General features: G+C 52.7%; 4 protein-coding genes across 5 annotated transcripts in view; 3 read left to right on the forward strand and 1 right to left on the reverse strand.

Moving 5' to 3' along the window:
* Positions 1-3,825: 3,825 nt before the first annotated feature.
* Positions 3,826-10,755, forward strand: FAM83C (family with sequence similarity 83 member C). 2 transcript variants are annotated; one of them, XM_072736030.1, is made up of 5 exons: positions 3,847-4,578; positions 6,940-7,107; positions 7,324-7,448; positions 7,995-8,125; positions 8,288-10,755. In XM_072736030.1, the coding sequence occupies exons 1-5, from the start codon at positions 4,066-4,068 to the stop codon at positions 9,433-9,435; spliced, it is 2,085 nt and encodes a 694-aa protein (XP_072592131.1). In that variant the 5' UTR covers positions 3,847-4,065; the 3' UTR covers positions 9,436-10,755. The 2 variants fall into 2 exon arrangements, with proteins under 2 accessions (XP_025865611.2, XP_072592131.1); XM_026009826.2 differs by having other exon boundaries at positions 3,826-4,578; positions 7,995-10,755.
* Positions 10,756-11,788: 1,033 nt separating this feature from the next.
* Positions 11,789-18,405, forward strand: EIF6 (eukaryotic translation initiation factor 6). The gene is made up of 7 exons (XM_026009827.2): positions 11,789-11,981; positions 12,155-12,274; positions 12,410-12,495; positions 14,638-14,813; positions 15,365-15,541; positions 15,741-15,922; positions 18,124-18,405. The coding sequence occupies exons 2-7, from the start codon at positions 12,168-12,170 to the stop codon at positions 18,131-18,133; spliced, it is 738 nt and encodes a 245-aa protein (XP_025865612.1). The 5' UTR covers positions 11,789-11,981; positions 12,155-12,167; the 3' UTR covers positions 18,134-18,405.
* Positions 18,406-18,887: 482 nt separating this feature from the next.
* MMP24OS (MMP24 opposite strand) lies at positions 18,888-20,010 on the forward strand. The gene is made up of 2 exons (XM_072736037.1): positions 18,888-18,995; positions 19,073-20,010. The coding sequence occupies exon 2, from the start codon at positions 19,076-19,078 to the stop codon at positions 19,265-19,267; it is 192 nt and encodes a 63-aa protein (XP_072592138.1). The 5' UTR covers positions 18,888-18,995; positions 19,073-19,075; the 3' UTR covers positions 19,268-20,010.
* Positions 19,941-26,429, reverse strand: part of MMP24 (matrix metallopeptidase 24) — a 43,040-nt gene continuing 36,551 nt past the window's right edge. Inside the window, exons 7-9 of the mRNA XM_072736036.1 lie at positions 26,261-26,399; positions 24,581-24,847; positions 19,941-22,635 (exon numbers count right to left, since the gene is read on the reverse strand). Coding sequence (XP_072592137.1) covers positions 22,298-22,635; positions 24,581-24,847; positions 26,261-26,399 — 744 coding nt within the window. The 3' untranslated portion in view covers positions 19,941-22,297. The remainder of the gene's footprint in view (positions 22,636-24,580; positions 24,848-26,260; positions 26,400-26,429) is intronic.

Genomic DNA, 26,429 nt, shown 5'->3' on the forward strand with positions numbered 1-26,429 from the left:
CATCCTTTGATCGCCAGCCCTGGGAACATTCACTGCTTCTTCCAGTGTCTCTAGCTCATATGTCACTTCACCTTGATTTAAAGGATTGGGTATACCCTGGCTCTCCTACTACCCCTGGCTGCTCCTCCCAGGAGTATTGTCTCCCCTGACCCAGAAGTGCCACATAAAAGGTGCGTGGCAGTGTTGGCATCAGAGCAGCCTGCAACTGAAGGGCTGCAGCTCAACCTTTGCTCCTACTGTCCCCACATGACAGTCACCTGCCCAGGTACCACTTGGCTTATAAGAGACAACAGACAGGGCTAAGTGCCCCCCAGGATGGCAGAATGATGCCCAGCAGGCGCTGACACATCTCCTGAACATGACATCTTTCTTCCTTTTAATAACAGTTATTAAGGGGCCTGTGCCAACACACTGCAGTGAGGGGCTGGGCTTTGCTATCTGTACGGCTCGGCTCGTATCGCATTGGGTCTCCACCCCTAGGCCCAGCCCCAAGGCCAGGATACATCGGTTGTTTGTATTGGCCTTGCATTGCCCTTTACCCGTTCAGCCCATAGAAGCGCAGCCAGTCTTGCAACCTGGGGAATTTGATTTGATTTACACACTTTCGTGATCAGGACATCAGGGATACCTTAGAGCCTTTTCCACTTCAGTTCAGTCTGCCCATCCCTGCTTCCTCAGTTGATCTCCTTGTATACACACCCAGTACTGCACTCCAGAGTTAAGGTCAGAGACTTCCGAGGCTGCCCAGACACTCATGCACACAAATAGATCTGTACCCAGACATGCACACAAGTACACCTAGACACATGCATACTTTGGTAAGCATACACTGATACATGATTATTTAGACAGCCAGGCAGACATACAAACATCACACATAGTATGTTCATGTACATACATGCACAGGTAGTTCTGCATGGGCATGTGTAGGTACATTGAGTTGAGCCATATGAAATTAACTAGTATTCAGTGTTGTTTTCTTCCAAAAATAGAATCTAGAAGTGCCTGGCTAACTCAATTGGTAGAGCATGTGATTCCTGATCTCAGGGTTGTGAGTTCAAGTCCCACACTGGTGTAGAACTTATTTAAAAAAGGGGGCACCTGGGTAGCTCAGTTGGTTAAGTGTCTGCCCTCAGCTCAGGTCATGATCCTGGGGTCCTAGGATCAAGCCCTGCATCAGGCTCTCTGCTCAGTGAGGCGTCTGCTTGTCCCTCTCTCTCTGTCCTTTCCCCCTATGTGTGCTCTCTCTCAAATAAAATCTTAGAGAATCTGGGCAGCCCCAGTGGTACAGCAGTTTAGCACCACCTGCAGCCCAGGGTGTGATCCTGGAGACCGACCCGGGATCGAGTCCCACATCAGGCTCCTGGCATGGAGCCTGCTTCTCCCTCTGCCTGTGTCTCTGCCTCTCTCTCTCTCTGTGTGTGGTTCTCATGAATAAATAAATAAATAAATAAATCTTTAAAAAAAATCTTAGAGAATCTAATACAAAGTGGGCATGGAGAGAAATATAAAAAAAATCTAGAGCCAAATTTGTACACTCCTGTTTAAGCAGCATTATTCACAATAGCCAAAAAGTGGAAACCACCCAAGTGTCCATCAGTGGAAGAATGGATAAGCAATGGGGTATATACACACAATAGAATATTCAGCCTTAAAAAGGAAGGAAATTCTGACTCATGCTCCCACATGGATGAACCTGGAGGACACTGTGCTAAGTAAAATATGCTAGTCATTAAAAGACGAATACTGTTTGATTCCACTTACATGAGATGCTTAGAGTGGTCATATTTATAGAGTCAGAAAGTAGAGTGGTGGTTACAAGAGGCTGGGGGAGAGCTGTTGTTTAATTAAGGGTACAGAGTTTCGACTGAGGAAGATAAAAAAGTTCTGGAGATGGATGGTGGTGATTGTTGCACAACAATATGAATGTACTTAATTATACTGAACTGTATACTTAAAAATGGTTAAGATGATAAACTTTATATGTATTTTGCCACAATTAAAAATGATTTTTAAAAAGATAGCCAAAAATATGTATCATCAGTTAGATGTGTAAATACTGAGGGATAAACAGGAACACAACAACACAGGAAACATGCTGCCTCCCCTCCCAGGAGCACATCTCCAACCCAGATAAGGCCCTGGTTCTCCCGCTAAACAAATCTGGAGATAAGGCCCTAATGAAGGCCCTGCCTCCTTGGATATCCCCACAGCTCATTACCCTCCCACAGTCTGGCTCTGCTTATTCAACCTCCTGCCCCTCATGCAGCCTCCCCTCCCCTAGGGAAGGGCCTCTTTAGAGTACCCAGTGTTCTAATTTCTGCCCCTGCCCCTGGAATGCAATAGAATGGCCCAGCATTTCACCTTTTGGCCTTACCCTGACCCCTGGACTCCTCATTTCTAGGCTCCTCAAAGACAAAGCACCAGCCCATTCATCTTTGGTCCCAGGACCCAGCTCAACATGGGAACCCCTAAATCCCTCTGCCCCCTGCCATGAATGTGTTAGGCCCTGTGTGAAGCTCTGTGGACATAGGACCTGTGTTTGGTCTGAACATGATCACAGACCGGATAAAGCAAGTGCAATCAGTATGATACAAGGTTGTGAGACATGGTCTTTGGTCTCCTGCTCTCCAGGCCATCCTCATCAGAGCTCGTTTCTCCTTAGAAGGGGGACATCTTGAGCTGGCACTGTGCACCATTGTGACCACTTCCACCTGGCCTGCCTCCCTAACTAACTGCCATCCGCTGACCTCTCTTCTCCAGAACAAATGCTTTTACTTATGCTACTGAGTACTCTGCAACTGTGGCCTTTCTTGGGGGCAAAGAACAGAAACCTGCCTGCTCTTTTTGCCTTCTGACCTTGCAGTGTGGCCCCTACATCCTCTGAAACCTTTCTTACTAACATTTAATACTCAGCCCCTGAGTTGGGGAAGAAGGCTGCGGTGTGGCCCACACAAGGCCAAGAGCTTCCCTGGAGTTGAAGGTGTTGGAAACATAGCCATCTGGAACAGCATTTCTCCGGGGTGGGCCTTGGCCCACTGCCCCCTGTGCACTGGGGTATGTATAAAAAGCAGGGTCCCGAAACCTACTCAGACTTTCTGGATTTGAATCTCAGATGCGTGGAGCCTGGAGATCTGCATTTTAACTCTTCCCGGCTATTCTCGGGGCCTAGGGTGAAAGCCACTGCTCTAGATCCTTGGAGGATGGGCTCAGAGCCAGGGTGGGGCTTGGGCAGGGAACTGTGTCACAGTTATGGAGGTAGAGAGTGGCAGAGCCACTATGGGAGCAGAGGCCCAGATGGGGTCAGATAGGTGATGATGTCCTTGACAGTTCTGTGTGACACTCTGTTGAGTTCTTACTTAGGGCCTGTGTGCAGGTTGTGCCAAGGTTTGTGATATCCACCATGGTTTGGGGTTATGGTTAGTCTCTGAATTAGCATTTGAATCTGCTTACATGAATTTAATAAAAATGTGTGGTCTGCATATGTCAGCCTATGCTCTATGTCTATATGTCAACTGTCAGTATGTCAGCCTGTCTGCTTGTGTTTTCACATCTTTATCTCCCATGTCTTGAGTCATTTATCCACTCTGGTGTGTATGTGTGTGCATACTTGTGTGTCTGTGTGTGTGTGTGTGCATTTGTGTCCCTGAGCAGGCCTGGGTCCCTCTGGACCATAACCCAACCTCCATGGGGGCTCTGGAAGGTCAGGGTTTGGAGGGAACTTGTTCTAAGCCTGGTGGGGATGGGGCAGGTGATGCTGGGGTGGGGCAGGGTAAGGGGTGGGGGCAAGAGTGTGTGCTAAGGGCCTAGCACCACCATTTCCCTGGGCGGGCGAGTCTCAACAGCAGGCAGACAGGTGAGGCTGACCTGACAAGTTCTAGAGGCCAGGGGCAATGGGGCGGAGCATGGCTCTGACTTAGGGTGGCAACAGGTCGGGGGCCCTGGCACATTCAGGGCCGGTAGGCAGGCAGACGGTGGTTCTACTGGTGTCTCTCCTACTGCAGCCAACCCTAGGGTGCAGGCCATGGAGCCTGCGGGAGGGTGAGGACAGCCAGGTGGGCAGGCATGTTTGGAAGCCTAGGGCCGGGGGACTTGGGAGCCCAGGGCATGGCAGGACCCCTGAGGGGCCGGGTAGAGGAGCTAAAGAGGCCATGGTGGCGGGAGGCCTCACCATTGGTACTCCAGCACAGTGAGGCTGCTAGGCTGGCAGCTGATGCCCTCCTGGAGCGGGGCAAAGCTGCCTACCTGCAGGTCATCTCTGAGGAGCGGGAGCTGCCCTTCCTGAGTGCTCTGGATGTGGACTACATGACCAGCCATGTGCATGGGAGCCCTGAGCTCAATGAGGCCCAGGGATTGGACGCCTCAGGGCCTGACCGCCTCAGCCTGCTCTCTGAAGTCACTTCAGGCACTTACTTTCCCATGGCCTCCGACATAGAGCCCCCAGACCTGGACTTGGGCTGGCCTGAGGTTCCACAGGCCACGGGCTTCAGCCCCACCCAGGCTGTTGTCCACTTCCAGCGGGACAAGGCCAAGAACATCAAGGACCTTCTGCGTTTTCTCTTCAGCCAGGCCCGCACGGTAAGGACTTTATCTCTTCAGGCATTCATTTCACAGATGTGGAAACTGAAGCCCATGGAGGGAAGGGGACCAACCCAAGGCCATACAGCAGTTTAGGGGCAGCATTGGGAGTAGAACCTCTGCCCTGGAGGGTAGGTGTGTGTTTTATTTACCTTGGTAACCCCTTGACACTCAAGAACATTAGTCTACAAACACCACAGAAATGCATGCAAAATTGTGCATATGGCAGGGAAGGATCTTCAGCATCTTTCTTGGGAGAGGGTCCATGGCCTTCATCAGATTCTCAAAAAGGTTTATGATCCCAGACTAAGAACTCCAACCTTGGTGAACATTTGAGTCACTTCCTTGACTTGCAGGGGAGGAAACTGAGGCCAGAGAGAGGCTAGAACTTGCTCAGGTATGTCCAGTCAGTAGGTGAAATAGAGCTCAGGGGGAGAGAAAAGGGGCCCTGACTCAGGGCTGGGTGCATGTTCGGCCCTGCCTCCTGGTGCATGTTCCCAGCCGCACCTCACCCCTTGCCTACTACATCTCCAGCTGGGCCTGAAGCAGGAAAAGGGCACTGGTGCCTGGGCTCAGCATGGCATTTGAGGGCTGGGCTTTTAGTTTTGCACCAAAAGGGAAGGGGAATGGAGGCTTCTGGGCTCAAGGATGGGGAGCAGGGGCTCAGGAGAAAGAGACGCAGGAGAGCTGGTACAGGTGGTCAGTACCTGGGAAGTCTCCAGCCACAGACTAACACAGCTCTGTTCCTGAACCCTGATCTCTGACTCAAGAGGCAGGGTATGGATCAGATGACCCCAGGAAGGATTTGAGGTGAGTTAGACTCAGTGTCTTTGTCTGGAAGAGCAACCCAGAGGGTGCCTGCTGCAGAGATCAGGAGCCAGCATGCTGCGATCTCACGGGTACCTCCAGAGCCTCCCTGGTAAACCTGCCTGTGCCCCAGGCAGGGGAGGGCCAGGCCTGATTGGCACTGGGAATGGGGTTATTAGTGAGGTGGCTGCTGTCATCACTCCTGCCCCTTTGATGTTTCCTGCCTGACCTTGTTCCCCCTGTTCCTGGCCAGGCCTGTGCCAAGGAATAGGGCATCCTCCGCTATACTATACCTGCACTTTGCCTCCTTATTCCCATCTAGACCCCACCCCCACCCCCTGGGCCAGGAGCCATGCTTCCACTCCGGGCTGCCACTGACTCTCAGAGTGACCTTGGGAAGTGCTTCCTTTTCCTGTGAGCCAATATCCTTGTTTGTTAAGCAGGCAGGAGGAAAGGAACATTTATTGAGTGCCTGTCGTGTGTTAAGTGTCCTCATTTAACAGATGAAGAGATTGAGGCCCGAAGAGGTAAAGCCACTCACCCTGGGCCACATCACTAGGAAGTAGCAGAGTGCAGATTCGAACCCCATTCTGTCTGGCTCCAGAACTGGAATGCTTTGCCTTGTACCTCTTGCCTCTCAGCCTGGATAAGGAGAGGCAGTTCTTACAGCACATATATGCAATGGAAAGAAGGAGCAGGGGATCCCTGGGTGGCGCAGCGGTTTGGCGCCTGCCTTTGGCTCAGGGCGCGATCCTGGAGACCTGGGATCGAATCCCACATCGGGCTCCCGGTGCATGGAGCCTGCTTCTCCCTCTGCCTGTGTCTCTGCCTCTCTCTCTCTCTCTCTCTCTCTCTCTCTCTGTGACTCTCGTAAATTAATAATAATAAAAAAAAGAAAGAAAGAAGGAGCAGTTGGGGGCTTGACGGTGGAAGGAGTTTTTCAGGGCTTCTCTGAGGCAGCCCATTATATGAGGAGACCACAAGCCCCAGCCCCACAACTGAGCAGAAAACTGGGTTCCACCTGTCGTGGATGGAAGTGAGGGAGTCTGTGGGTATAAGATACCACACCAGACCTCTGCAGCTTCACAGGGAAACTGAGGCAGGTCTAGCAGAGGGTTTGAGGATCCCAATAACTGGCTTGTAGCTCCAATTCTTGAGGAAGGAACCTCTGACAGAGTAGGACTGGAGCTAGTGGGAGAGTATGAGGGCCTGCGCTGGGAATCGGGGTCTGGCTTCTGCTCTGACTCCCTTCCCACCCTGGGCCTCAGTCTATCCACAGATATCTTTGAGAAGCTCGTGACAGATAAACACTCTGTCCTCAAAAATATGCACACTGAAACTTTCAAACATATTCTGGGTGTTCAAGACAGTGGAATCTCCCTGTGTCTAAATTAAGAACCCCTGAGCTAGGTTATTGCTAAAAGCCCTTCCAGTCCAGATGTTCTCATAGGCTCCAGCCTTCTGATTTTAAGCCCAGGTCTCTTTTCCTGGGACCCCAGCTCCTACCCCTGGGCAATGTCCCGGGCAGGGCTGAGTTTCCCCTACGTCCCCCAGGTGGTAGCTGTGGTGATGGATGTATTCACTGACATGGAGCTTCTGTGTGACCTCATGGAGGCCTCAAGCCGGCGTGGTGTCCCCGTCTACCTGCTTCTGGCTCAGGAGCACCTAAGGCACTTCCTGGAGATGTGCTACAAGATGGACCTCAATGGGGGACATCTGCCGGTTAGTGAGGGACGGGGCAGTAACAAGGGAGTGGGGCGAGGATCAGGGAGGGCAGAAGAGTCAGTTAGGTGCCCAGGAAGCATTGGGGGTCGATGGGAGTGGGCAGCTGAGTTCCCTTAGCTGTTAAACAAAGTTAGAGACTGCATGGGATTTGGACATGGCTTGAGCCCCATTCTCTCAAGGTCACCACCCAACTTCCCTTTCTCCTTGGCCCAGAATATGCGTGTGCGGAGCACGTGTGGGGACACGTACTGCAGCAAGGCAGGCCGCCGCTTCACAGGGCAAGCCCTGGAGAAGTTTGTTGTCATCGACTGCGAGCAGGTGGTGGCAGGCAACTACAGGTGAGCATGTGGTGGCAGGCAACTACAGGTGAGCATGTGGGACAGGGGGCTGCCACCAGCTGGTGAAGGCACCTGGGATCTGGCAGCTTGAACTTGCCTCCATCCACCCATCCCTTCCAACAGGTACTGAGCACCTGCCACGTGCCAGGCACTGTGCAGGGCTCAAGGGATAGTGTGGGAAACAAGACAGCCCCAGGCAGGGCCCTGGAGGAGTTCTGTGGAAGGATTGCTTTAATGCCTTTGGCATAGAAAATGCCTGTGGCACCTGAGAACTTGAGGGACTTTGGGGAATCTTGCCCCCAGTCCACTTTATAGATGGGCAAGTTGAAGCCCTGAGATGGGAAACCATGGACCCAAGTCCTCTGAGCTGAGCTTGGACAAGCACAGACTCTGAAGTCAGGGCTCTCCACTGCCCCCCCGCCCCGCACCCCCCTCACTTGGGTCCTCATGGTGGTGGAGTTGTCTTGGTATGCTCCCGTGGTTGTGACCTCTGAATAGCCCCAGGGTCCTGCACTTTGCCTTCTGACCCTGACCCTCTGCCCCCAGCTTCACCTGGCTTTGCAGCCAGGCCCACACTAGCATGGTGCTGCAGCTAAGAGGCCGCATCGTGGAAGACTTTGACCGGGAGTTCCGCTGTCTATATGCCGAGTCTCGGCCTGTGGAGGGCTTCTGTGGTGGTGAGGATTTTGTATCTCCTAGGGTACTGTGTCCTCCTCCAGTGGCCTTGGGATTTGGGCCCGGTGTGCCAAGCCCCCCCTCATCCTCACCCTCCAGCATCAGCCTCAGCAGCATCAAACGCTCACCTCTAATGGGCCACTCTTCTTATCTCGCTCCACCAGGTGGTAGTGGCCTCAGTGATACGGGTAGGGGGTCCTCATCCCTGAACCCTGCTCGCCTTGAGGCCAGTGGCCAGACCTCTCTGCAACGCCAGCTGTCAGACCCGAAGCATGCCTCCCTACTGGGGCCCTACAGGTCCAATCTAGGCAAGCTGGGGGCATCCCCATGGTCACAGTCCTCTCCTGCCCTCAACCACAATGGTCACAGCCCCTTGACCCTAGCAGTGGGGTCACCTCTGCTTGCTCGCCAACGCCCTTTCCTCCCCTTCCCCCAGGGTGTTGCCACCCTGTCCCGGGTCCCAGAGAATGGGCTCCTGGGAAGCCAGGAGTCTAACCCCCAACGAGGTCGCTGGGTACCTAGCACAACCCTGGAGACAGTGCAGGAGAAGAAGGTGTCTCTGAGTCAGAGCCATAGCCAATTGGATCTCCTTGTCCCCTTCTCCAGAGCCAGAGAAGCTGGAGACCCTGATTCTGGGGTTAACCCCAACTCAGACTCCCTCTGGCCTAGAGAGCAGGCCCCAGAGGACAGGAGGTTGTCCCCAAACCAGAGACACAACCAGCTGGATCTCCTGCCCCAGTCCCAGGGTGCTGGGAGTATCCCTGAGTCAGGTTCCCCCAGACCTGGCAATCAAACTCCAGAGGATAAGAGGCTGTCCTCAAATCACGGTCATGGCCAAATGGACCTCCTGGTACAGTACCCCAAGGCTGGGGGCTCCAGAGCATCCCCTGGAGCCAACTCCTCAGCTAGGGCTGGCAAGCAGGGTCAAGATGAGCAACGACGGACCCTGGGCCACAGCCAGCTGGACCTCATCACAAAGTTTGGCCCATTCCGAGGCGAGGGGCCTGGGCCCAGTGGTCTCCCCATACCAAGTCCTGCTCGAAAGGCTGGAGTAGGCTCTGGGGATGAGAAGTGGCTGACCTTGGGCCACAGCAAGCTGGACCTCATCACCAAGTATCATCAGCTGCAGGGCACTAGGCAAAGACCTGAGCCTGGCCTCCCTGAGGGCCCCACAGGTGGACATCACAATGGCAGTAACAATGGCCCATTTGGGGATGAGAAGCGGCTGACCCTGGGCCACAGCAAACTGGACCTCATCACTAAGTACAACAAATCCAAGTTCAAGCTGCTCCGAAGCCGCTTTGAGTCCTAGTCCTGCTCCCAGCAGGGACATATCCTTCTTCCATCTACTTGGACTCTAGGTTTACCGAGGTTCCAGACTCTAGGGTGTTCAAACAGGGGCTGCATGGGGGAGCATTTAGTGTCTAGAAGCCCATATTAGACATTCATGGGGCTCAGGAGTCTTGCTTATGAACACACCTGCACACACACACACACACACACACACACACACACAGATGGAACCCACAGTATTTGCCATTTGCCACTGTGCTGGGCACTTCACACTGGCTAATTCTCATCCTTCATCCTCACAACATCTTACAAGATAGACCTCTATTAGGTAGACATTTCTAAGGTCACAGGTATTATATTTTCTATTTTATAAATGTGGAAGCTGAGGCCCAGAGAGTTTGATGACTTGCTTGGGATCAAATGCAAGTCAATGGCAGAGCCAGGGCCCAAACCCATGTCTTTGACTCTTAAGATTGTGTTTTTGCACACCATTATCAACAGTTCACATGTCCCCATGTACACAAAATACACCACAGAGATGCCCCAAATGCCTACACAATACACTGACAGGGTTCACACTCAAAGACACACACACTAAGTACACAAAGGTCCATGTGATAAACCCAAACACTCAGAATTCTAGTTATACTCAATAAATGTTATATGACTAAATGAATGGCTACACAACATATATGCATTCAGTGCACACTGTAGACCCCTCAGGATCCACAAACAATAAATATGTATATAACCACACACATACAGAGGCATGCACACACCAACCAGCGTCTTCTTTGATCTTAGCTGTGTACCTGGCCCTGTACTGAGCACACCACAGGACTGATAAGTGAATCAGGCGCAGTCCCTGGGAGACAAGGATTAAAAGCATAAACCATTGGCAGTCAAGATAGAACTGTATCTAAATAGAGGCTAATAGTGACAGGGTGGTAGAGAAGGGCAGAGAGTGGTGGTGGTGGTGGAGTGGTGAGCAGTTTCAAAGTGGTGAGCAGCTTTTGAGGCAGGCCTTGAAGGATGGGGAGGATTGGACAGATGGAGAAGAGGAATTCCTGGCATATGGAAGCAGATGAAGAGAGGCCAGGGAGAGGACTGGAGGAGGGGATCTGAGGTGAACTGGGGATGATGTAGAGGGCATGGATACTCAGACTCTGACACGTGCACATGCATGCGTGCACACGCACACACACTCATCATCATCATTTTGCTGAGTGTCCCTAGAAGCAGAGGCTCTGACAGGTTGTATGTTCTTTTCCTGAGCTCATCACCTGCCTGGGACAATCTACACGGTACAAATCAATAAAGGCAGACATGCTGTGACCTAGCAGCAGCCTGGTGTGTGCTGAAAAAGGTGGAGTTTTGAAGCTGCATGTTGAGGGCGGGGAAAAGGCACCATTTGGTCCAATTATGGAGGGCTCCCTGAGGGAGAGTGGATGGCTGCCGAAGGGCTAGGGGGAGGACAAGGGCTCCAGGACCCCTCTGTCTTCATTGTGACTTTTTAAAAAAGTTTTTTAAAAATTTATTTATTAATGAGAGACACACACACACACAGAGACAGGCAGAGACACAGGCAGAAGGAGAAGCAGGCTCCATGCAGGGACTCCATCCGGGGTCTCTGGGATTACACCCCCGGCTGAAGGCGGCGCTAAACCGCTAAACCACAGGGGCTGCCCCATTGTGACTTTCTAAGAGGCCCTGGGGCATTTTGTGGATACGAATTGTAGAATCAAGTTCATCTCGTCGATGAGAGCAGGTCCCTTGACTGCCACCATTTATCTTGGGGGCAGAACGTGCTGCATGTGATCAAGCACATGCAAGGGGCAACACACCATTGTCCATCTGGCCTCTCCCTAAGACCCGGTTTCATCCGTCCTCCCCTCTCTTCAATACCTTCTTCAGCCTGGTTTCTTCTACTTCACTGGCCACGCCTCCTTCTCCAGCCTTTGTCCTGCTCTCATTTCTCCCCACTAGACACCTCCACGGGTGACCTCATCCACCCCAGGCTCGGCCCCAAATATCAGCCCTTTACTGTCCCCTGGGCTCTAGATCTGGCCTCGTCTGTCTCGCACCTCACACTAGGCACGTCACCGTCCTCACCCCTGCCTTTCCTCTTAGCCTTTACTTCAACAGATACCTCCATCATCCACTCGTCAGGTATCTGCCAGACATCCCTGGCTCCTCCTCTCTTACGCCTCGCATCCAACCAGCCACAGGTCTCGGTCAGTTGTATCTCCGAAAAAGCTCCCGAATGAATGAACGAATGAACCGAGGGAGGGATGAATGAAGAGCGTGCTTGGGGCGGGGCCGAGGTGGGGTCCCGACCCGACCACTCGAGACCTTCGAGTCCTCCTAGGGGGTGGGGCTACGGTGGCCGCCTGCGTGGCCGGGTGCGCCGAGCCCTCCCGGAAGTCTCCCCGGGCGGAGGCGGAAACGGAAGCCTGCTCAGGACCGAGCCGAGGCTGTAGCCGCGTGCGGGGGTAGCGGTCGACTGGCGAGCTGGTGTGGAGGGACGCCGGAAGGGACGGGTCCCGGCTCCCCGCGTCGCGAGTGGTAGGGGCCGGAGGATTCGGGGCTACAGAGCCCAGAAGGGCCCAGTGGGCGGGACCCGAGGTTTGAGGGGCCCAGAGGGGCGTGGTCGCAGCGGGGCCGAAGGGGCCGAGGCCGGGGAACCCGGATCCGGGGCCGGGAGAGGATCCGCGGGCCCTGAACTCCCGGTCCCGCAGCCCCTTAGGCCTCATGGCGGTCCGAGCGTCTTTCGAGAACAACTGTGAGATCGGTTGCTTTGCCAAACTCACCAACACCTACTGCCTAGTGGCCATCGGAGGGTCAGAGAACTTCTACAGGTGCGACGGGAGCGCCGGGACCCGCGGGCCGGCGGGGTGGCTGGATGGGAGGGAGGTTGCTGGGAGTCGGGGGCTCTGGCAGAGAGCGGGCTCACGCCCCCCAGCCCCGTGACCGCTGAGTCCATGTCCCTACAGTGTGTTCGAGGGTGAGCTCGCCGATACCATCCCCGTGGTGCACGCGTCCATTGCCGGCTGCCGCATCATCGGGCGCATGTGTGTGGGTAAGCCGAGTGGAGCCTACGAGAGTCTTTATTGTAGCCTCGGAGGGGACCCGAGTGACCCTTTGATTTCCAGGTTTTCATTCACTATCTCCAGAGACTAGAGAATCCCCCAGACCTGGGCCAGACGCAGTTTAAGTGTTAGCAGATGAGGGACCATCACTGGAGATGGCTTCTGGATCATAGAATAACAACATTAAGTGCTTTCACTCTTACACTTGATTTCTCTCCTTCTTCACGAAGACCCTGGCAGGTAGGCATTATTGCCTAATCTGACTAATGATGAAGCTAAGATTCAAAGAACCCAAATGACTCACCAGGTTCCACACCTAGTTTGAGGGAACACTGAAATGTCATTTCTCCCTTGCCATTGACTCTGGGCAAGTTGCTTCCTCTTTCTGAGGATCCAGTTCTGCAACTACAAAATGACAAGCTAAAATTCTGGGTCATCCTAGAATTTCAGCTATCCATTTAAATCCATTTAAATCTTAAATTCTCATTACCGTTTCTCTGAGTGGCATCCCTATCCTATTCCCCACCGTCTCATCACTGTTGACTCTGGCCATTGGTCCTTTCTTTGAGCTGGATCAGTCTCACTGTCACTCCTTATTTCCTTATTGTCACCTGTCACTCCTTCTGGCTAGTTCTGCTCATTGTGGGGTCATATAAGAGTTTTTATTTTTTATCAAAGCCTGATGACCTTTGCCTCTGAGTAACACTCTGGTCCCTTATCATGACCTTTGGACTTTCTGCTTGGTGGTTTGTTTTTGTTTTTTGTTTTTTTTTAATGATGTGTGTAACTGAGAGTTCAAAAGTTCAGAGTTATGTTCTTGCAGAGGTAGGCAGAGGTTTAGTTATTGTCACAATATAACTGTAGTTCTTTTTTTTTTTAAGATTTTATTTGAGAGAAAGAGCACAGGAGTGCGGAGGGTCAGAAGGAGAAGCAGACTCCTTGCTGAGCCAGGAGCCCAATGTGGGGCTCCATCCCAGGATTCCGAGATCATGACCCAAGCCAAAGGCATTTGCCTAACTTCCTGAGCCACCGAGGCACCCCTGTTGTTCATTCTTCTTCTTCTTCTTGTTCATTCTTCTTCTTCTTGTTCATTCTTCTTCTTCTTCTTCTTTTTTTTTTTTTTTTTAATAAATTCCTGAGAGAGAGAGAGAGAGAGAGGCAGAGACAAAGGCAGAGGGAGAAGCAGGCTCCATGCAGTGAGCCCGACACGGGACTCGATCCCGGGTCTCCAGGATCAGGCCCTGGGCCGAAGGCAGCGCTAAATCGCTGAGCCACCTGGGCTGCCCAGTTTGTTCATTCTTCTTGCACTTTGTAGAAGTATACCACAGTTATTCGTCCATTGTGTTGACAGTTGGCATTTGGGTAGTTTTCAGTTCTATCCTGAATAGTGTTGCCATATCTTTCAGTGACACATGGACATGTTTCCATTGGATATATAATACCTAGGAGAGGAATGGTTTGGTCACAGGGTATGTGAATATTCTGTATGGTAGGTGATATCAGATAATTATCTGAAGTAGTCGACCAATTTATACTCCTGTTGGTTGTTTGTATGGTTTTACCAACACTCAGTATTGGCATTCTTTTTAAAATTTTAGCCATTCTGGGAGGTATGTAGTGTTACTTGAATTTTTTTTTTTTTTTTTTAAGATTTTATTTATTTATTCATGAGAGATACAGAGAGAGAGAGAGGCAGAGACATAGGCAGATGGAGAAGCAGGCTCCCTCCGGGAAGCCTGATACGGACTCAGTCCCGGAACCCTGGGATCACACCCTGAGCTAAAGGCAGACGCTCAACCACTGAGCCACCCAGGTGTCCCTCAGTTTTTAAGTAGCAAAGTATACAACCAATGCCAAGAATTTTTCTTGCTGGTCCTCCTTCCCCCTGGTTGATGATGGCAAAGTGGGTGGGGTATGGTGGGATAGATTCTTGGGGTATCTCTGGCCTGCCCAGTGAAACTCCTGGTCCCCCTGGGTGTTGCATGGATCAATAGGTTGGTGGGCCGGGGTCTGGGCCTAAAGCTCCCGGGAAAGCTAACTGGGCTGGATTGTATCTTCAGCCCCCAGAGTTCAGCAGGCATCATGTGTTTTTGTGTCCATCCTTGCCCCACCCCTAATTCGGATCTCTGTAGGGAATAGACATGGCCTTCTGGTGCCCAACAATACCACCGACCAGGAACTGCAGCACATTCGCAACTGCCTCCCAGACTCAGTGCAGATCCGGCGGGTGGAGGAGCGGCTCTCAGCCCTAGGCAATGTTACCACGTGCAACGACTATGTGGCCTTGGTCCACCCAGACCTGGACAGGGTAAGGTAGCCCGATTTGGCCCAGGATTCAGAGGTCCAGCCTAGTCAATGGTTAGTCACTGTTCTTGCCTATCAGGCAGGACTTAGGGGTGTCTCTTGTGGTTTGTCTTTATACTTGGGTTCTCGCATTTCAGGCACTCATTGGATAGTGATAATAGAGGCCTTCCATGGTGTGGTCAGTGCCAGAAAGAAGCTGAGGAGGGTATTAATCCTTCAGAATCAGGAAGATGGACCCATCCTGTCCTGCAACCAATGCCAGAGAGATAATTGACAGTTGAACTCTTGAGTGTGGGTTGAAGGGAAGAGAGTGATGTAGAGACCAGCCCCTGTGTACTCAAGGCATGCACAGATATTAGGGGGGCTCTGTAGCTGGTCTCTACTCTGCTCCAAGCTATATTCCCTCCTTTTTCTGTGAGAAACTTCCATATGCAGCTACATAGCAGAGGAGTGAGGGGCTTAGGAAGCCAGGCCATGGGTGCTTCTGGGCATGGAGGGCCCTGGTTCCTTGACCTGCAAGTTCCGGGTCCTGAGTACCGTGCCTTTGGCTAACAGGAAACAGAAGAAATCCTGGCTGACGTGCTCAAGGTGGAAGTCTTTAGACAGACCGTGGCTGACCAGGTGCTAGTAGGCAGCTACTCTGTGTTCAGCAATCAGGGAGGGCTGGTACATCCCAAAACTTCAATTGAAGACCAAGATGAGCTGTCCTCTCTTCTTCAGGTTCCCCTTGTGGTAAGCATTCCTTTCTCTGACCTCTGTCTCCTGTTGAGATAGCTCCTTTGCCCAAGTGTTAAGGATCTGAGTAATTACCTGTCACAATTTGCAGTTGGGGCTGCAGGTCAGGGAGCAGGTTTTGGGGAGAGTCCTCATGAGAGAGTGGCAAGACATTGGTTTTTGGTGCCATGATCCACACTGAGCCATCCCTTGGCAGGCAGGCACTGTGAACCGAGGCAGCGAGGTGATTGCCGCTGGGATGGTGGTGAATGACTGGTGTGCCTTCTGTGGCCTGGACACAACCAGCACAGAGCTGTCAGTGGTGGAGAGTGTCTTCAAGCTGAACGAAGCCCAGCCAAGCACCATCGCTACCAGCATGCGGGATTCCCTCATTGACAGGTGCGTGGGCCTCTCTTCTGCCTTTTGAGGGTAGGGAAAGGAGATGCCACCCGGAATGGGAGCCACAGTGCATTCATACTTGTAGGTTTTCCTCCTATGGGAGGGCCCACCCACACACTGCTGAGCAGTCACGGGGTATGGTCAGCAAGCACCGCCAGCAAATCTGGTCATCCCCAGCTTTGAAGATTCAGCTTAATGTCCCCTCTCTGGGCAGAGCTTCCCTTTGGGCCATCTTATTTTCTCACCACATTGTTTTGTAGTTTGTGTCTACTTGTGTGTCTTGTCCCCAGCCGGCAGCCCAGATCCTGTGACAGAAAGGGGCTGTTTACAGAGGGAAGGAGGGGACCCCGAGGGACTTGTTGGGGGTGGGGATTGCATCAAAATCACAATCATCTGGATTTTTGTGGGTTAAAGAAAAGTGGGTTCTTCAGCCCTAACCCTGGAGAGTCAGGTGTGAGGCTCTGGAATCCCTTTCTCCTTTGGAGGAGCAGCAGGTGTGGATATTCACCCTTCCCATTGAAGATTCTATTCTTGTCAAGGCATGCCACACCTGAGGATCAAGGGAGTCTTTATGAGGATAGAAACCCCATAGTAGAGCAAGTACCCAGTAACAGACCCTGTACTTACCACGGGCAAAATTACTGTTCTTCATTCATTTATTTACCTAATGTGCACTGAGCCCTGTTCCCTAAGTGGCTCAGGAAGCTCCAGTGAGACACTCTGGTATCCTGGAAGGTTTTGTGGAGGACAGATCATTTAGTCTGGGCCTTGGGGGAATGAGTAAGTATTTGAATATGCAGAGATGCAGTGGGGAGGCCCTTCAGACAGACCCTGAGATGGGAAAGTCTAGGGAGTTTGAAGGGGAAAGGTTGTACTGTTGTAGTGGCAAAGACCCTGAATGCCCACATCAAGAAGTTTTGACTGTAGGGCTGTGATTTTGACCTTTAGACTATGTTGCAATACTTGTTAATGTAGATTCCTGGCATCTCTCCTCACTTAGTGATTGCCTGGGTCTGGAGTGAGACCCAGCCATGTGTGGTTTATTTTAATAAGTTTCTCTGGGTGATTCTGATGGGGAATCAGAATTGGGAGAGCAGTTGAAAGGGTCTGAATACAAAAGCGGTACCAGTAGTTTTTTCATTTGTTCAGTAACTTTGTTTTGAACATCTATACCAGGCATGATGTTATGATAAGTAAAATATACCCTCCCTGTCCTTGTGGAATATAGCTTGCAATGAAGACAGTTTGTACATAGTCATTTAATTAAATAACAAACAAAAAACCTCTTAGGCTAAGGCTAAGAACAGAAAAATTTCTGCAACATATTTGGTACCTCCTAAAAAACTATAGCAAATGTCATATTTAATGGTGAAGCTTCAGAAACTGCTCTTAAAGTCAGGCAGAACTGCCCACAGTCCCCAGCACAGGTCAGCATTCTGGTGTCCTAGCTCATGCAGTTAGATAAGGTAAAGAACTGCTTACTGGAAAAGAAGAGCCAAAACTCACTGGCCTCCTTTGGTTTTGAACCCATTGATTTGAGAGCTCACAATGACTGGGTCGGATAGGTGATTAGAAATACATACTCTTTTATAATCGTACACATAATTACTGCCTCCAGGAAGAATGTCCTGGTCCCATTCCTGCCACTGGGGGATTTGTGGTCTGGGCATGTCCCTTCTCTTTTGAATCCCCTTACTGCCTTCTCTGATGTTTGTTGGACTTGACCTGAGGTTCTGGTTTATGATCAGTAAGTTTGATTAAATTACTGAATTGAGGGATCCCTGGGTGGCGCAGTGGTTTGGCGCCTGCCTTTGGCCCAGGGCTCGATCCTCGAGACCCAGGATCGAATCCCACGTCAGGCTCCCGGTGCATGGAGCCTGCTTCTCCCTCTGCCTGTGTCTCTGCCTCTCTCTCTCTCTCTCTCTCTGTGTGTGACTATCATAAATAAATAAATAAAAAAAAAAAATTAAAAAAAAAAATTACTGAATTGAGTGGGGAAGGAGTTACTTTTAGTTTTTAAGTACTGAGAGCTCTACACTGGATTGTAACTCAAGGAAGCAGCGTAATCTGGGGCTCTGAGTGTGGCTCTTTGGGGCTGAGCTGGAACAAAGGGGTAAGTGTGGAGGCAAGCATCTTAAGAATAAAGGGTGAGGTGTGCTCTGAGAAGCACCTACTGACAATGTTCCTTCTTCTCTCTCTAGCCTCACCTGAGTCACCTTCCATGCTGTTCTGTGGGCTCCTGGCGCTGGATTTGGAATCCCTCTGTGCCCCACCCAATCTGTTTTGGATGCTGGCAGGGAGTTGGCAGAGAGCTCACTGTGACTGAGTGGCTGGATGCCCAGCTCTTCACCTGTGCCCATCTCCTGAACCTACAGTTACTGTAAAAATCTGCCATATTGTGCTGTCAGGCCTTAAAGGCTCCTGACTGCTCTGTTTCCTGCACTACCCCCATTAAAGGGCAGCTGCCTCTGGCTATTCTTGAATGTGTTGTTTGGTCAACCCTCCTTCCCTAGCATTGTTCTGGGGGAAAGTAGGTAGGATGCACACACACCCTTCAGTTTCAGTCGCCCACCCTCCTTCCCCCATGATCAGGATGGGTGGCTCCCTCCCAGGGCAAGAAGAAGCACTCTCCACTGGAGTTCGCTCATTTTCCACAGAACTTCAACCTCATACTTCTGGGCTTCAAGGGATGGGGATCTGTTCCAGCTCTCCTCCGGGCGGTATGAGGAACTGTAGGGAGTCTGGGGCACCTGGCTACACGGCAGTCTTGTCTTCTTGGGCCGAGATGGACGGAGGTTGCCGGCCTGGCCGCCCGGTGCCCTGGACGTCCTCTGAACAACTTAACTTCAGTAGCTCCAGTGGGTCTGGAGCCGGAAGCGCCCGGATGAGTCATTTGTGTCTCGGGGCGGGGCCCCGGGACGGAGGAGCAGTGTCGCTGGGTTGCTGGTGGGCGGGGCCGGTGCGTGGTGAGGTCACACGTCAGGCGTTCCCGGCGTCGGCGGCGGGTTAGCGCAACACGGACGCCGGGCGCGGCGCTGGGATACCTGGAGACCCGCGGCCCGGGCGACGCGAGGTGAGGGACCGGACGGGGTGGGGCGGGGCGGATGGGTGGTGTGCGGCTGACCTGCGCCTGACGACCTCTCTTTACAGACCATGGGCGCTCGGCTGAGCGGCGGCAAGGGCGCCCCGGAGCCGGTGCAGCCCCAGCCCCAGCCCCAGCCCCAGCCCCAGCCCCAGCCCCAGCCCGGGGCGCCCGAGGCTCCTGAGCGGCCTCAGCCTGAGCCCGGTCCCTGGGGGCCGCTGGACGATGTGCGCTTCCTCATCGCCTGCACCTCCTGGTATTGACGAGCCGCCCTCCGCAATTCCTGCCTGCCGTCAACTGTCGTTCTGTCCGCCTCACCTGGCTCATCTCTGTGTCTCTTTCCACCCCCGGCGCCCAGGAGACCCTCGGAGAGTCGAGGAGGTCACGGAGAACCATAGGCCACTGGCTTGCCTCTAGCTCCCCCCAAATTTGTTCACTTCCCGGCCTGCACCCAAACCTTCGTGTTCACCCCCACTCCACAGCTTCTTCAGCGGTCTGGGTCCTGGGGCAGCCCTCCCTGGCCCTGGCTTCGAGAACCAGGCCAGGACTCCTGGTAAGACCTCAAGACTGCTGACCTGACCTCCTCTGGTCTGTCCCTTATTGCTGAGAATGAAGCTTTTCCTTTTGTCTTTAATTATGGCACTATGTGCCTTGGCTTCAGAGAACACCTAGTTACAGTGACCCTCCCCATACTCCTAGGAGATGTTGCTCTGTCATCCTGGATCCCAGTGAGGCATTATCACGCTGTGTTCCAGGAACCCCAGTAACTCTGGGGTCAGCCTTTTAGAGAGAGGAAATACCTGATCACTGGCCTGGCAGATGAGAAGTGTGGGACAGAGTGTGTCCCAAAGCACCCTGTTCCCCTTTTCCCAGAAGCTTCTTAAGGCCACTCCCAGAACCTGATCCTTGTTTCCACATCCCAGAGAAACAACACACTCTGTATTTTTGTTTTATTTAGAAATGATTTAAAAAACATTATACAAAGGCTGATCAGTTTAAAATGTGACTGACACTGAAATGCTGTGATGTTCCCCAGGCCGAGGGGAAGCTGGACTCTGGGGTCCCCAGTGCTGTGCCCCTCTGTCTGTCTGCCCTGTCCTGGGGTGATGGACAAACAGATGACCACAAGACAGGAGAATCCGAGATTGGAAACCTCCAGGCTGAGCCCTCTCCGGGCCTGGCCCTGCATCCCTCACATCTGCAGCCTGCGCTGCCTGCCTCCATCTCCTGCTCTTTCTCAGCTGGCCTTGGTAGTACCAGGAGCCAGTGGGGAGCCTGGGGAGCCTAGAGCTTTCAAGAAGTGAGAGCACCAACCTGAGGAGTGGAGAGGGACTTAAAAGGGAAGAAGGGAGGCCAGGAAGAGATGGATAAAAGAGACCCTTCTGATCTCATCTTGGACCCTAGAGGCGTCCATAGGTGGGGACCCAAGGCCCAACCAGCCCACCCGATGGCCTGGGCGAGAAATAACCTCTCTGTGCTTTATTTGAGGGCACGGTGAGAGTTACCCTAGGCTTCCCAGGGCCTGCACGAGTTTCATGTGAGTGGACAGGTATGAGCTAATAAAGTGCTTTGCAAAGTATAAAACACTATACAAACCTATGAATCACTAATATCTCTGCAGTTGTTCCCCACCCGCCCCAGGGAGCCCGCCCTTGGCCAAAATGAGAAAAAACAGAAAGATGATGACAGGGAACACAGTGGACCCACAGAGGTGCCTCTGGGACAAGAGAGATTTTGCTCAAGACAGCTCCCAGGGCAACAGTAGTCCCTGTCTGCTACAGGTTAAGCCAACCCAAAACCCAGAGGCCACAGGGTAGGAGCAAGGTCCATGCAGGCTCAGAGGGCCAGGATGGCATCTGAGGCTCCGCCAGCACCCTGAGGATTGATTCCTCCTTTTGGCTTTGGCAGAGGGCCAGTGGGCACCACTGAACCCATTGGTCTTGCCTAGGGCTTTTCAGAGGCAAAAGGGCTGCCTCCACCAGGTTGGAGAGAGGCAAGCTGAGCCCTAGGAATTTCTGCCAGAGACGGTGAAGGGTGGGCCCCAAGCACTGGGACTGCTACCAGTTGGGGTGCCCTTTGCAAAGAGCAGTGCAGGATGGGCCCAGTGAGCTAGGTCAAGCAAGGGCCGAGCTTGTATAAACATTGCTTCCAGGCTGAGATATTGAGTTGGCCTCAGGGTACCTGGGAGTTTGGGCTCTGAACACTTGAGAAGGCTGCCCTGGGCCCATTACCCCAAAGCCATGAGAATGTTGGCCTGGAGCCATTTCTGCCTAACCTACCTAGTCAGGTTGAGCCCCAGGCCATAAGCAACAGAGCTGTGGACTGGGAGAGTGGGGAGAGGGACAGGGGAGTGGAGGATGGTCACAACTCAAATCAGCCTCCAGAAATGGGGTCAGCTCTTGCCCCAGCCCTTCAGCCTCATGAGCAGAATCCAGCTCCTGGGGTGTCTGGGCACTAGAGTGGCCTTAGCAGCACCTTGGTCCTTATCTCCTGGGGGAGGGCCAGCCATGCTGGCCTCATCACCAAGATAGTCACCTCTAATTCACCTAACGCCTCAAGCAGCCTTTGCAGAATGGGACTTTTAAAACAGTAGTGACAGGACATTTAAATATTCACGATGTGACAGCTGGGTCCTTGTCAGACCCAGCTGGGCCACAGCACTGCCTGCAACATGTGACCCTAAATCCTAGGTCTCAGAGGAGACCCTGATGTGTGGAGCAGGTTTCCTGAGGGATCTGCTGAATGCCAGCAGGGGAAACCCAGGCTTGTTGCCCACCATGTTGGCAGCAGGAGTCTTATAGCCTTGGAGGACAGTGGGGTGGGGGTGGGGGGACATCTGACCAGCAGGTGTTGGCAAAAGGGGACCAGGATTGGTGGCATCTCCCAGATGGGGCTGAGAGTGCTAGTGCTGGCTTCCACAGAAGGTGCTGGGTCCAGCCAGGAACGGAGCCGTGGTGCCTCATTGATACACCACAGGATTCAGTGACCACAGGGCCTCCTCCTGGCATGGTCCCTGCCTCCTGATGGGGCCTGGCCTATTCCCTCGGGTAGGGAGCAGTTTACCCAGGACAGAAGGCTGGCAGCTGGGTGCCAGACACCCACCCTGGGGCACAGCCACCATCACTCCCTGCCCCATGCTCAGCCTAGGCCAACGTACCTACCACTTCAGCTGCATGACCCCTGGCCTAGGGCCCTGCTGGCCCAGGTGGGCAGTGGCCAGAGCTGCGCCTCAGACCCTGATGAAGAAGGGTCTGGCTGGCCAGACCGAGTGGACAGAGAGGGCTCTGGGCTGCTCACACCCACTCCTGGACTGGCCGCTTATAGTAGGTGACAGGCTGAGGGCCTGCCTTGTTCTTGAACTGGAAAATGGTGTAGACCAGCACCAGGATGCAGAGGGACAGGATGCAGGGGATGACCACAGCCACGGCATTCACAGAGCCTGGTACGTCGTTGATGGTCACCATGATGTCCACATCGTCCTGGGGCAGCCGCCGCTCCTTCCGCCGCTCCACCTCCTTCTGGTTGCAGCCCATCCAATCACGAAGGATGTTGCGTGGGTAACCAGGCTCCACACTCAGTTTCTGGTTGTCAAACTTCCAGTAGTCCCGGCCCTTGTAGAAGTAGGTGTAATCTGCAGAAACATGGCCAGCATCACCACTCCCAGACACTTCCCTGCACCTGCTCTGACCCATTGTGAGAGGGCTTAGGGTGCTATAGCAGCATGGAAGAAGAGCATCTCTCCTGCCCTGGAGTCACAAGAGGAACTCTGAAGGAAGGTGGCCATATCAAGGGGTGGGAGCAGCATGTTGGAAGGCTTGAAGTTGGGAGGAGGACAGTGCTTGGCACACTCTGCAAAAGTGTGGCAGGGTCACAGAATTGCAGAGAGGTGTGCCCAGGACCTGGAGCAGCCTAGCCTGTCATCTCAAAGGTGCTAAGAGGCCACTGAGGGCTTTATGTAGAATTGATAAGTCCCAATTTGTGCCTCCCTGCCTTAGCTTGGGATCACACTGTGCCTATACCATCCCCCACTGCTGCCCACACATGCAGGGGTGAGAGCAGCTCCCAAACTATGGCTTGGACAGCACTGCCTTCATAGCTCTAGGGCCTCAGTCCAGCTTCTGCTTGAGGCAAGGGAGGCAGGGAGCAAGGTTTCTCCTTTTGCTGACAGCGGACACCACCTTGTCACAGTTATCATGGATTTTCTTTGGTTTGTCACACATTACAACACAGATGCAGGGTGTCTGGGACCCTGCTGGGGAAGGGCCTAGAAAGAAAAGAGGTGGAGAGGCTGGGCAGGCTCCCAGCAACAGCCTTCAGGGCCCAGCCAGTCTACAGATAGCAAAGCAACTCACTCAGACTCTCCTATTGGACAGCTCCCCACCCTGGGACTTTGATTGGCCAAAGTCCTTGATGTCACCTGTCTCTGAGGCTCCCAGAAAGTGAGAACACATGTGTAAAGCATCAGGTACACAGAAGACCCACCAAGTAGCAGCTCTGCCCCTGAGACTTCTGGGTTTCTTACCAGTGACATCTCCTTGGAAAGCCCTTCCCAACAATGCTCTCTAACACGCCCTCTCACCGTCCCGCCCCAACAAGCTCTTCCACTGCACTCCGTTCCCTTAGAGCGTTTGTTGCCACCTTAGTTGTTTTCTGCCTTTAGACTAGGAGCCAGGGATGTAATGCAAGTGTTGTTCTCTGCTCCTTCCCCAGCTCTCCCACACAAGCCTGCTCTCAGTAATTACTGTGCAGTGAGTGAATGATTCCTGTTGTTCTACATAAAATAAAACACACCAACAAGATGATGTCAATGATAATAGCAGCTAAAACTCACGTGGCAGGGACCATGTACTAGGTGTTTGTCTAAGTGCTCTACTTAATTTATCTTATTTAATTCTTATAAATGCTGTCGAGATAGGTACTATTATTACCCCCCATCTGATAGATGAGGATGCTGAGAAAACTTAAGTGGTTTGCCCAAACTCCTAGTGAGTGGTGGAGGCGGGACATGAAACCAGCCAGGCTCCAGAGTCTGTGCTTTTGACCAGATCAGGGAAAATGTATTTAACAAACATTCATGAACTCCCACTCTGCACCTGGCAACACCCAGCCCCTCTTCTGGAGAAGCTTGTAGTCTGGTGGAAGCTCCCAGCCTAGCCTCCAGGAGGAACTTAGGAAATGTCTCATAAATAAAAAAGGCTTCTCTCTCCATCTGCCTTCCCTAAAGCCTTATAAACAAGCACCTTTGAAAGCACCCATATCCATCATTGCTTTTCAGATTTGATAATTCAAGGAACCCCTAGAGTACATCTGAGCACCACTACTTGAGAAACGCTGTCTGAAGGGGTGAAGTCAGTCTGTGAAAACATCTCTCAAATGTGAGTCATCCCTGCAGCTGAGAAGTGTGACTTGGTAGCTGGTAAGAGAATGAATTGACTGTGTGAACCTGGGTAGATATGAGGCAGTTGTCTTTAACATCAGGCACCTTTCTCAAAGATGCCCTGAGAGTATGCCCATGGGCCCTGTTGAGACCCACATAAAATCACACCACCCCCCAACACAGCCAGGTCCTTACGTACATCCTTCCTTGCTGATGAAAGCCCCTTGGGGAGCCTGTGGGATGCCCTTCCAAACAGTGATGGGCTTGGGGTAGCCAGGGTCTGTGGCCCGCCGCTCCTCGCTGTAGCGCCAGTACCGTTCACCTTTGAAAAAGTAGGTCTTCCCCACAGGTTCCCAGCGCAGAGCCGTATCAATGCCTTCTCGGGGCAGACAGCTCCCCAGTTCTCCCAGGCTGTGGGGATACCCCGGCTCCACTGTCACCTCCTTAAACACCCAGTACTTGTCACCTGTAGCCAAGAGAAGCCCAGGATCAGCTTTCCCTGGTCACCTAGCACCAGAGGTTGTGGTTAGTGCCACATGTCCATTTTCTAGGACTGAAATCATTCATAGCCAGAGTGTCGGGGGAAACAACTGAGGCCTGCTCCACAGCCTCCGTCTCCCACAGAGCAAGGAGGCAAGAAGCCAGAAGCCAGCCACCACAGATGCTGGGCAACTGGCCTCCTGCTGCCCAGCCTCCGTGCCCCACCCCACTGCTCGCTCATGTGACTTGTCCTCTCTGGGGTGTCCTCAGCCACTGCGGTGGCTTCACACATATTAGTACTCCCCAACCTTCCATCAGTGACACCCAGCTCTGAGGGCTCACAGACACTTCCACCAGACCTGAGCCCCACACCCAGGAACCCTGATCCCATGCACACCAGCCTCTGAGCATTTCCACATTGGCTTCCTAGAATTCCTCATCACCTCCACAGGGGGCTACTTCCCTCATTACCTTTCTGCCTCCCGGTCCCCAATGAGAAGCCCTGGCCTCACCTTTGACTCTCTCTTTCCTTCTCTTCTCAGTGTTCAGCCTCTCATGAGGTCTTTTGCATCTTAACTGTCCCCACTCTGGCCTCACTGGTCTTCCCCAGTGTGGGCCTTGTCGACTTGCTCCCCTCCTGTGCAGCAGCTGACTCAGAAATGGCCTCCCCACCTCTGCCCTCTGGCTCTCCACTGCTCAGAAACATCTAGTTGGTCAAGACTGCATTCTGGCCTGGAAACCAAGACTCCTCAGGATGCTCCCCAACTTTCCTTTCCAGTCCACTGCTCACCACTCTCCAATATGGGGCTCCATGGCTGGTCAGTGGAACTTCTAAGCTCTTCCAATGTACATGCACATTCCCACACTACTCTGTTACCCAAGCTGTCCCTTCCCCTTGGATTGCTTTCTTCACATCTCAGTATCTGTATCTTACCCTTCTGAGGCTGGGCCCACCTCAAGATAATCAAAATGAAGCAACCTAGCACCAGATGGACATGCCATACAAGCTAGCTCCTCAACCCCCTTCCCTGACCCCTTCAGCCTGTGACCTCCTCCCAACCAACTCTTACATAACTGCGGAGATGGCCTCCGATGGAGTACTGCATGGTCTTTAGGTGCCTGGACCATCCTCTGCTTCATGTGGGTGAGCCTCATTATCCCACCAACTGGGCACACACAGACCCTTAGCAATCACTTTGTGACTCGATTCCCCCCAGACTGTGCTTCACCTGCCTGCACCTTCATCTGTCCTGTCAGAAGCCAGTGTCTCTGTTAGGGCTAAAGGGGTCCTTGGAGAGCATCTGCTTCTGACCCCACCCCTTCCAGTGTACAGATGGGGCATGGAGGTCCCAAAAAAATCAGGGAACTGTCCCAGGTCTCTCAGCACAGGCTGTATTACCTTTGAAGAAGACAAATCTTCCATCAGCCCTTTCATAGGCTGCATCTATCCGAGCAGGCAGGCCCTTCCAGAACTGCTCTATCTGCATCGGGTAGCCTTCTTGTACCCGGTTATTGCGCAGGCGCCAGAACCATCGATCCTGGGGATTAACAGGAGGAGAAAAAGGCAT

The sequence above is a fragment of the Vulpes vulpes genome, chromosome 14, assembly GCF_048418805.1.
Source record: "Vulpes vulpes isolate BD-2025 chromosome 14, VulVul3, whole genome shotgun sequence".
NCBI classification, from domain to species: Eukaryota; Metazoa; Chordata; class Mammalia; order Carnivora; family Canidae; genus Vulpes; species Vulpes vulpes.